The sequence below is a fragment of the Corylus avellana genome, chromosome 8, assembly GCF_965113065.1.
Source record: "Corylus avellana chromosome 8, dhCorAvel1.hap1.2, whole genome shotgun sequence".
NCBI classification, from domain to species: domain Eukaryota; kingdom Viridiplantae; phylum Streptophyta; class Magnoliopsida; order Fagales; family Betulaceae; genus Corylus; species Corylus avellana.
In genome coordinates this window covers 15,741,993-15,753,183 of record NC_142497.1, presented here as the reverse complement: position 1 = coordinate 15,753,183, position 11,191 = coordinate 15,741,993, and the positions used below count along the sequence as shown (strand labels likewise).

Here is an 11,191-nt window from a genome sequence, read left to right as displayed (position 1 = left end):
TAAACCGAGGAGGTCTCGGACACAAGTCCGAGACCACTCCTAGGTAGGTATCAGATGCCAGATCTGAGACGCAACTCTTCGAAAGCAAATAAGTCAAGTGCCAAGGGTGAAACTGTCATTTTACAACTAAAGATATGCGAATATTCTTACTAGTTCCAGTAAACATTATCTCGCATTCAAAAAAAAGGTTTTCTACAGCATAGAGTTTATCCACCTACAAACAATCCCTACACAAGCGGGATAAGCAGTTATTCAAATTCAAAAGGTTATCTAAATCAAAACAAGAACCTTATCACTTCGTCTCAAGATTCCTCCCTTATCAAAGTAACTGCGAACCAGATATTCAGGGATAGAAGTCCCGAGATATGCGGGGAACAAATTGTGCTCCATGCCTATAAATGCAGGTCTCGATTTCTATCAATGGTACGTGCAATCCTAGCTCTGAAAACTTTGGTTGCTTAAACACTCTTTCCTCACTTTCTGACTTAGGCATCGGAGCTCCCCCGCCGGGACACCACCGGGGGCTCTAATCCTGTTTGTTCTTTCTGTGTGTAGCCTGAAGCATCCACGAAGTTGTCAGCACCACCTCAAGGTGTGCCACGTCACCATCCCGAAAAACTGTTTTTTTGGACTTGTTTATGTCTCTGATATTGTGACATTAACCTTAAAAAGAGATATATATATTCTATATTGTCTAAACATCAGCTAGACATTCAAAATATTCAAGGGAAGTGATACAATAGCACAAGTAATATACGAGGGGAGTGGAAGGAGTTGCAAGTTTTGGTTTCAAATGATTGTCTATATGCCTACTACATTCATTGGTTCGCACATTCCAATGAGGGGGATGGACGGGCTTAGAAAATTTTTTAAGCTTACTTTTACAAACATACACATATCCCAATAATTGGATATTATTATTATTATTATTATTGTTTACTATTGCTTGGCTTCCAATTATTGAATAATTCATGCAATGGTGTATCTGTGAGTCAGCAGTAGACAGCTAAAAAGGTTACTACCCACACACACAAAGGGGAAAAGGTTCCCTGAATCAGCTGGTTCGCATTTACTCAACGGGGGCTAAATCTTGAGTCTTCTCAACATTTGTTTTCTGTTATTTTTCTTGTTCTTGTTAGTTTACACTTGTTTCATCGCTTCTTTTTTTGTTTTTAGAAATAATAATAATAATAATAATAATAATAAATAAATAAATACATAAAAAATAAAAAAAGGAAGGAATTGGAGAGCACTTGAGGCTGCCACATTAACAAAACTCGTTTGCCATGAAACTCAAAGTGCTCTGACTCTCAATTGCCATAGAACTCAAAGTGAGAGAGAGCAATTTTTTGTTTCTCAATTTGAATTCCATTTTTTTGTGTTCTCTGACTTTCAAGACCAATGTAAACCTACGTTTTAAAAACATGCATTTTGAGAAGACTCGAAAAAGCTAAGCGAAAAGACTTGTGAAAATGTGACAAATGTATGTGCTTTTTAGTTTCTGTTTTGTTATCATTATTATTATTATTATTATTATTATTATTATTTATTTTAGAAAAAAAGAAAAATAAATAAATAACAAAATAGCCCTTTTGGAAGACATTCTCTAGGCATGCCAAAACTAGTGGTCAAAATAGTAGATCTATTTAAATTTGGTGCAGAAAGAAAGAAAACTAGAAATGGCCAAATGGGATCAGAGATTGGTCCAGGCCATCTCTTTGCCTCTATCATGGTCATGTAGGATTTAAGTGAGAGGCTGGTGGCATTCTTTAATCTTGTTTGAAGAAGAATCCTCATCCTTTATGTGAGATAAACGTTAATAAGACCACTCAACCAACATTTCTTTTTTTTTTTTCTTGTTTTTACGTTTTAAAAGTACAAATTTATGGTGATTAAGCAATCTCGTTTAAATGCGATTTTATTATGTTTGAATGCAATTTTATGGCGTTCTAATGCGATGCGTCAGTCAACATTAAATACGTGCCAAATCTCACATAACCGACATATGTGACAGATTTGGGCCATTGATCTTCATCTACCACTCATGTGCATAATGACCATGGAAATATCATTGCATTTGAACAATGCACTTTGCATGTTCGAATGCAATTAACCCAACTCCGTACCATATGGAGATTTCTCCTCGTTCAAATGCAGCGCATGTGGATACAACACAACCCTCGAAGACTCTTTAAAATAATTTTTACATCATAGAGCAAATCATTCTAACCATAGAGATTGATTTTACAATTTTCCCTTTATAAAAAACCGAATCTCCATGGATCAATTTAGTAATTTTTCTTAATTTTATTGAACAAGATAAAGCCTTTACAACACAAATGGAAGAACAGAGCAAAATCCAGTTTGATTAATTAGGCCGAATCCTACGTTTGGAACATTATTAATCATTTCAATCCATAAAATCACGACATAAATGAATCACATTCCTACAATTATAGTTGTAATCTAAAAGATAAAAAAGATTAGATAACTTCAAACATCAAAAGATAAAAACACTTACCCCTTTTGACATGAGACTTCTAAACTAACACCACCTTCTTAGTATTTAGTTTTTTTCCTTTTGTTTAATTTTTAAAAAATATAAAAATGTCTAATTTGACCTAAAATATTTAAAAATGACATCAAAAGACAAATTAGACCCTTCAAATAGTGAAAAAAACTGCTTATCAAGGGAATTATGGCGTGATAGTAGGAAAAGTATATTGTAAAACAGAGACGACAGCTGCAAGTATTTTTCTGCATCGGAGTCCATGCTTCTCTCGTGGGAATGAATACGCCAAATCCCACAGCTGGCTCTTGTGCCTTTGTGGCTCCCCGATCCAATTAAAAAAAAAACAAAAAAAACTCCAATGTACGCAAAATTATACACGATTCCGATCCAAATTCTCCTCCAACAAAAAAAAGAAAAAGAAAAATAAAAGCTAAAGCACTGTAAAAAAGAGAGTAACAAACGGCAAAAGAGAAATCAAAAAGCAAATTTAATAAAGATATGATTGACTAGCATAGAATATTAACTGCAATATCTCATTCAAAAAGAATCAAGAATGAAGAATAAGAATTCCAATCAGCAAGATGGTAGTACAAAAATGATAAAAAGAGAACAACTACTACAAATGATAATAACAATAATGATAAACCAATACCAATTGATTATAAGAATTTTGTTTGTAACCTCTAATCGTGAATTTTTTTTTTTTTTTTTTTGGTATCACCGCCGCCTCTTCAAAGAATCTCTCTCCTCGCCGCGTATCCGTACTGAGATCGCCGAATGTTGTCGCGGCGCTTCTTGTACACGAAGCCTCCCACTACCACCAGTCCGGCCGCCAATATCACTCCGATCGCGATCCCGCCCTTCTTCGCTCCGCTCATTCCCTCGGACGAGCCCGTGCCTTGTCCATCGCCGTCGGCCGATACGTGACCGATATCGCTGAGGGCGGAAGGAGCCGGAACCGGAGCCGGAGCCGGAGCCGGAGGCGTCGATTTCGGGGCCAACGGTGACTGTGACGGCGTCGGAGAGGAGCCTGGAGAGAGATCTGACGGAGGAGGTGCCGGAGGAGACGAAGTCGACGGTGAATTCGCCGGGGAAGTAACGTGTGGAGCAGGAGCAAGTGACGGTGGCGAGTCGGCGCCGAGTTCTGGCGGTGGACTTGGTGAGGTCTCCGGCGAATGCTCTGACACAGAAAATCCAACCAAGGCGAACGCCAAAAGCAGAGCGAGACTGAATTTCGCGAGTGCGGCCATTAGCAGCGAAAAACCAAGAATGCGTGAAAGAATGAGATTGAAAATCTTTGGATCTGAGAGCAACGAGAAAAGCAAAGCTAGTGAGAGTGAGAGTAATATAAGCAACCGTTCGAAATGCAGTAGATCTGAGGGAATCAAAGAGGCGGTTTGAGAGAGAGATACAGGATTGGACCTCGGGAGGAGCGAAAAGCGGAGGGCCTAGATTGACGGGAACGGAAAGGAAGGAGTGCAGTGAGATCCCGCCACGTAGACGCCGTAAAGGAGAAGAGAAGCGGTGGATGGAGAGGAATGCGATAACCGTGTAGAAGAGAAAAGGCGTGGAATCTGGAATTCAGAGGAAGGGAAATTGGGATTTGCGCGTATAAATAAGAAAAAAAAAAAAAAAGAGGTTTATATAGGGAAGAAAATAGTGCAGAGGATTTCAAGCGCTTTTTAACGGTGAGGCGTGTAAGTTAAGGGAAAGAGAGAGGGAAAGGGATTGAGGTGCTTTAATGCATGCTAACAACGCGACGATCGAGAAACTTCCTTTTGTGTTGAGGGATTGTTTTTTTTTTTTTTTATTTATTATTTGTTGTGTGCGCATTGTCGGTGTGGGACTTATTATTCATTTCCTTTTTATATGGGGGTTTGGGTTTTTATCAATTATGGATGGGTTTTATTTTTTTTAACCTTCGTCATGATTGAAGTACCTTATAAGTTGCCGCTTTAAAAGTATGTTACTTATTGTGATTTTATCCATTAAAAGTGTAAATTTAAGTTAAATTGTAAAAAATTAAATGTTTAAGATTATATTTTTTAAAAATTACAATTTATAAACATATAAAATCTATGTTTTTAGATACACTTGGCTTACAATTTCCTTTTTCTCTCACAAGGCCTTGATTGAGATTTTTTCTTTTAAATATGTAGTTAATTCTCCTTTTTTTTTTTTTTTTTTTTTGTTATTTTTGTTATTATTATTATTTTTTGTTTACATGTCCGTATAAAAGGGAAGATGTGGATTCGAACTAGTAAACTTTATTTTATAAAGCGTGGTCTTTAGCCGATTGAGTTAATCCTTGGGACACTTCTCTAACTTTTTTAGTATACTTTATTGACTAGAAGCTTCATATATACAGCACATGTTACTCGATTATAATATAAAATTCAATACAATAAAAATGTAGTCCTAAGGTCTTTAAGAAATTGTTTAATTGATTAGAAATCATGCCTCATAAAGTAGAGGTCAAATTCTCTACCCCCTTAAGGCCCTTAAGAGTGGCGGATAAATTTCATGTATTTGCTTCTCTTTTTTTTCCTTTATTTTATATTTTAGATGAATTTGTGAAATGACAAATACAAGGAAATAAATCATGTCTTACCGGTACACCAAAGGCCAACTTATTGCACTGTTTAACGATGGGGATCTTAAAAAGGTTCTGAAAGATCTCAATAGAAAGAAAAATTGAGAAAAATTGTGACACATTGATGTTGGTTCATATATATATATATATATATATATATATATATATATTGGTTCTATGTGTATCGTATCGTATTTTTCCTCTTGGAATGCCAAGACTTAGTTCCAAGAATTGATTCTACCCAAAGTCAAAAATATCAAAAATATCTTTTCATGGCTACAACGATGTTGAAGAAGACTATCACTTTAATGCATCAACAGCAGAAGTAGGCAAAGTAGCTATCGAAAAAGTACAATTTTTTACTTTAATTATTCATTTTTTTCATATACACTCCAACAGATTATCTATCATATTCTTTATTTTTTTTTAAATATTATTTTGTGTGAGAAATAATGTGAAAAAAGAAGAGGAGAAAGGGTAAAAGAAAGAACCTGAAATGGAGAAATGAGGAAGAAGGATGCCTTTTATAAGGGTCCTCTTTTAGCACTTGAGTGAAAAGATGGAATAGATAGTGCAAGCAAACCCTAGGGTTGTTTCGGAACCTGCGAACATCTTAAATGCCCTCAAAAACTGACATGTGGTCGCCGTACTTTTGACCAGAAAGTTGATGACACGTGGCAATACACAAAAAACGAGGTATGACATGCAAGCTATCGACCATCACTAGGGAATGTCAACGGTCTCAAAGATTATTGCCTGAGGAAGTTCAAACAGATAAATTTTCCTTGGAAATTTGTTTCCCAAAATTTCAAATCTTGGTAGACCAAGCCGATTCATTTTGAAAAGACAAGAAATTGCCATAGTCACTCGGACAAGGAAATTAGGGGGTAACTGTTGGGTAATGGATAGGTCACTTTAAGCCCAACTGACCTCTAGGCCCCATCCAATATGCTGGCCTACCTAAGACAGACCTAGGCCGAGATATAGTTGGCCCAGACCAAGCTATAGCCGGCTCAACATAGCCCAAGGGTATAAAAGACCTTCCACCGAGGGTACAATAGTCCTTTGGCAAGTGAAATAGGCCCATGTTCAACTAATAAACGTGGGATACTCCCAGCATCCATGCAAAGCTCCACGTTCAACGGAACGTGGTCCAGCTATCAGCGCCAAGCCGAGTCATGTGTGCCCGAGAACAAGTCGGGAGCCCATGTCCAACATAAGCATGGCCAAGCCACCCACCAAACCCATCGTGGAGTAGCCCACTGTAATAGGTTGTACATGAGGGCCGAGGTGGCAGTTGATATGCATTCAAGGCATTGAATGACAGCTGGCAGGTGATTGAGAAGGCACGTGGGGAAATGGAAGAGATGCAGCAACTACTTGGCAGTTAGTCTGTTGTGGTAGTTAGTTCTGTTTAGTTTGTTAGCAATTAAGAGAATTGGAGGGAAGCTGTAGTATAAAGTTAGAGTTCATCTTGTAATTAGTTAGCTTTTGTTTGTTGTAAAGTTCATTATGAACTTGGAGGTAGAGCATCCTTGAAATGTTCATAGAGATTAAGCAATCCTCGAAATTGCTTGTTCAATAAAGATTCTTCCATTCTCTCTTTTCCATTCCTTTTACATTTTTCCTTCTTGTTAAAGCTCATTTATAGTGCATTCATCATCAGGACTGTAACAAGTGGTATCAAAGCCTTTGATCCATTGAGTTTTTTTTTTTGTTTTCTTTCTTTCTTCATGAGAACGAGGTCTACAATGGTAGAAGATCCACAGAATGATCAAATGTTAGAAATTCAAATTGCTCTTACCACTTTGGCTGCCAATCTCAGGCAGGAGATGAATGACATGAGGGTTGACATGAGGGGGGAGATAGCTAGCATGTGTAAACAAAAGGGTGCGATGCATCAGACTAAGGAGAATTTTGATGATGCTCGTGTTCATCCAGCTCAGTGGGGAAGGCAATCAAGAGGAGCGTCATCAAGCTTTAGTGAGGGAATTTACACTATAGGCTTAAAGGTTGGAATTCCCTTGTTTTAATGGAGAAGATCCATATGCTTGGTATTATAGAGCAGAACAATTTTTTTAGTTGTATGACATTCTTGGAAAGCTGAGGTTAAACATTACTGCATTTCACATGGAAAGTAAGGCTTTGTCTTGGTTTCAAGTTTTACGTAGTGCTAATAATCTTTTAAGTTGGAATGAGTTCTTGATAGCTATTCAAGTGAGGTTTGGTAGAGGGTCTTATGATGATCCTATGGAGACTCTATCAAAATTAAAACAAACTGGTTCGTTGGATGACTATAAGACTCAGTTGGAAGTCTTAGCAAATCGAGTCCATTGGTTTATTGATCTCCATAAACTAAGCTGCTTTTTGAGAGGATCAAGGGATGATATTAGATTGCCTGTTAGAACGGTTAACCCTAAGACATTGAATGATGCTTAATCTTTAGCAAAGATTCAGGAGGAGTGTTCTGCAAATAACATCAAATATGGAAGTCATTGTGGGGTTCTAATAGAAATCATGGTGTTGGGGGTGAAAACAATCCTGCTTTTATGAGAAATGGGAATCCTTATGGTAATAGAATGCAATTTTCTCAACCTAGACAATATCAAGGACGGTTTGGAGGGAATAACCAGTAAAAAGGTTCCACTCATGAGCATCCTAGGGCATTTGTGCCTGTTAAGAAAATTTCTCCTACTCAAATGGATGAGAGGAGGAAGAAGGGGTTGTGTTATTCATGTGATGCCAAGTGGAGTAGGGGTCATGCTTGTGCTGTCCCTAAATTGTTTCTTATTGAGAAGGTTGAGGAAGATTCCATCACAGTTGAAGAAATAGTGAAAAAAAGAAGAAGAAGATCCTAGAAAATTTTTTATGGACCAGGAACCAGAAATCTCACTAAATGCCATCATAGGAACCCATAATCCAAAGACTATGAGAATGATATGAATTATAAAGGGTCAGTAGGTTATAATTCTCATTGATTCGGGTAGCACTCATAATTTTGTGGATGAGTACGTGGCCAAAATGAGTGGGATAACAAGCACAAATAAGGATGTGATTAAAGTGAGAATAGCTAATGGTCAACAAATCAGAAGCCCAGGCAAGTGTGAAGCTCTTTCTGTTAAGGTGCAGGGGAATGTGTTTCAGGTGGATTTGTACATTTTGCCATTAGCTGGTTGTGATGTAGTTTTGGGGATTCAATGGTTGGGGTTGTTGGGTCCAATTTTGTGGAACTTTGATGACCTTATCATGGTTTTTCAGTGGGGTACTAGGAGATGTAGTTAAAAGGGATTATAGAAGGGTCCTAACTTGAGTTTGGAAGATGAAAGCTCATTTAGGTGGCTGAAAAAAAGGAATAAGGGAGTGCTGTTACAGTTGATGGAGACAGAAGATCACTTAAGAAGGACACAGTGTAGCTGCTCTAGAGATGGTTCAAAATTCTGGTTTGTGGGATGATATTCCGGAGGAGTTTAAGGATATTTTTCAAGTACCTACTGAATTGCCACCAAAAAGAGCTCATGATCATGCAATTAACTTGCAAGAAGGGGTGCAACATGTTTCTGTCAGGCCTTACAGTTACCCATTTTATCAGAAAATAGAAATATAGAAGATTGTCAAGGACTTGTTGAAGTCTGGGGTGATTCGGCACAAGAACAACCCTTTTTCTTCTCCAGTGATCCTAGTTAGAAAAGCTAATGCAACTTGGAGGATGTGCATGGACTACAGGGCTCTCAACAAGGTAACAATTAAAGATTGTTTTCCAATTCCTGTTGTAGATGAACTATTGGGTGAATTGTGGGGAGCTACTTTTTTTTCTAAATTGGATTTGATTTCTGGTTATCACTAGTTAAGGGTGGTTGATGTACAAATTTAATTGTACTCGCAAGCGCACGAGTCGTGTGCAATATAGTGTGTGTGCAAGTGCGAGGTCGATCCACAGGGAATTGTGTTTGTGAAATTTAATTTCTATCTAGATCAATTATATCTTAACTTAGTTCCGAATGATTTTGATTTTGAAAATAAACTAACATAAACTAAATAAAATAAAAATAATCAAAAGATAAACGACTAAGGTTTTAGAATTCACCTCACCAAATCAAAGCATACATTCTTATGTTTTCATTCATGCATCCGACAAACAATTAAACCCTATATATATGTTCTATTGTTTTTTTATAAACCAATTGAATCATTCGATGAATCCATCTCTATTACAAATCACAACGAATATCCAATTAAGATCAAATCATCCATTGTATCCGTAAATCACAATGGATATAAGTCTCAATCAAATCATTCGATGTATCCGTTGGATGAAACACAACGAATATCCAACATTTTCACGATTTATAAACAACAATCAATCACAATTTTGTCACACAATTGAACTAAAACGAACATACATTACATTAAACGACGGATTTGTATGAACGAAACATAAAAATATAAAACTAATCAATGGTGAGGCTTCATCTTCAACCTTAGTTGAAGAATTAGCCTTTCATGACAAAATAAATCATAAAGAAACTAAATTACTTCATTAAAATTAAAAACTTACAAAAGAATTCGAGTTCCAAGCTACAAAAACCCAGAAAACACGGAAAGCGACCAAGAACGGCGCCCCCGGCGCGTCTTCGTCTGATCCCCTCAATTGTGAGGCTTAGAGGTCTATTTATAGGGCTTAGGAGAGTCCTAGAAGCCCTAGTAATCCTAGGAATTTCGGAAATTTAAGTCCAAGCCCAATTAGGTTAAAGAAAACCTAAGCCCAAATAGGAATAGGATTCGCCCAGAATTGCGGTCCTATCTTGCGGCGTGATTTTGGCCTTGCGACGCTCCGAATTGGGAAAATGATATTTCACAATGAATTGTATAAGTTTGAGTTATCTTTCCAATGCCGCTTGAATCACCTCAATCGGATATCTTAGCTGAAAGTTATGGCCAAAATACCGAGATATATTCAAAATCCAATTTTGCATCCAATCCGATTTGATTTCAAATTGAGAAATTCCGAATTAATCCTTTTCTTTATTTGATTAAACTTTAACCATGATTGGTTAAGCTTAACCATATCTTCTAGATCTTCCCAATTTGCCCTTTAAGCTTGGAATTTTTCCAGAAACGCTTTATTTTCTTCCAAAAGCCTATAAAACAAAGAAAATACAAAAAGGAAGTAAAATGACTTAATTAACCAAAAATAAAGGATTAAAACATGCAAGTTAAGGGCTGAAAATATGAATATTCTAGCACTTATCAGTGGTTGAAAAAGATATTCATAAGACTGCCTTTAGAACTCATGAAAGTCATTATGAATTCTTGGTTATGCCATTTGGTTTAACAAATGCACCTTCTACTTTCTAGAGCCTAATGAACCATATTTTTCAACCTTACCTTAGGAAGTTTATCTTGGTATTCTTTGATGACACTCTTATCTTTAGTAAGGATGAAAACAGCCACAGACATCATTTGCAATTGACTTGAGAAGTCTTGCGGAGTCACAAGTTATTTGCTAAGAAGTCAAAATGTAAATTTGGCTGTAAAGAGGTGGATTATTTGGGTCATATTATTTTTGAAAGTGGGGTAAGGGCTGATCCAGGAAAAATCCAAGCCATGGTTGAGTGGCCTTTTCCAACCAACATCAAACCTTTGAGAGGTTACTTGGGATTGACAGGGTACTACATGAAGTTTATAAAAGGCTATGGTTCAATTGTTGCTCCCTTCACAGCAATGTTGAAGAAAAATGCATTCCATTGGGATGCTGTTGCCAAGGAAGCTTTTGCAGAATCTCAAGGCTGCAGTGATTGAAGCTCCTGTTTTGGTTTTACCAAATTTTGCATAACCCTTTGTAATTGAGTGTGATGCAAGTGGTTTGGGTATAGGAGCAGTCTTGATGCAGAATGGTAGACCTAATGCTTACTTGAGTAAGGCTTTGAAAGGGAGGGCTCTTCTCATGTCTACATACGAGAAAGAGCTATTTGCTTTGGTGACTGCTATTAAGAAGTGGAGACCATATCTGCTAGGCCAATTTTTTGTGGTCAAAACTGACCAACAAAGCTTGAAATTCTTATTAGAGTAGAAGGTTGGTACTCCCT

General features: G+C 37.2%; 1 protein-coding gene across 1 annotated transcript; it reads right to left on the bottom strand.

Annotated features, from left to right (window-relative positions):
- Nucleotides 1-3,043: 3,043 nt before the first annotated feature.
- LOC132164211 (uncharacterized) lies at nt 3,044-4,187 on the bottom strand. Its single transcript, XM_059574655.2, has 2 exons — nt 3,935-4,187; nt 3,044-3,815 (listed from the first exon to the last, which is right to left on the bottom strand). Exon 2 carries the CDS (start codon nt 3,760-3,762, stop codon nt 3,244-3,246), a length of 519 nt encoding a protein of 172 aa, XP_059430638.2. The 5' UTR covers nt 3,763-3,815; nt 3,935-4,187; the 3' UTR covers nt 3,044-3,243.
- Nucleotides 4,188-11,191: the final 7,004 nt, after the last annotated feature.

Excerpts from the sequence above, each read along its gene's own strand:
- LOC132164211 (XM_059574655.2), bottom strand. The coding sequence starts at position 3,762 with ATGGCCGCACTCGCGAAATTCAGTCTCGCTCTGCTTTTGGCGTTCGCC.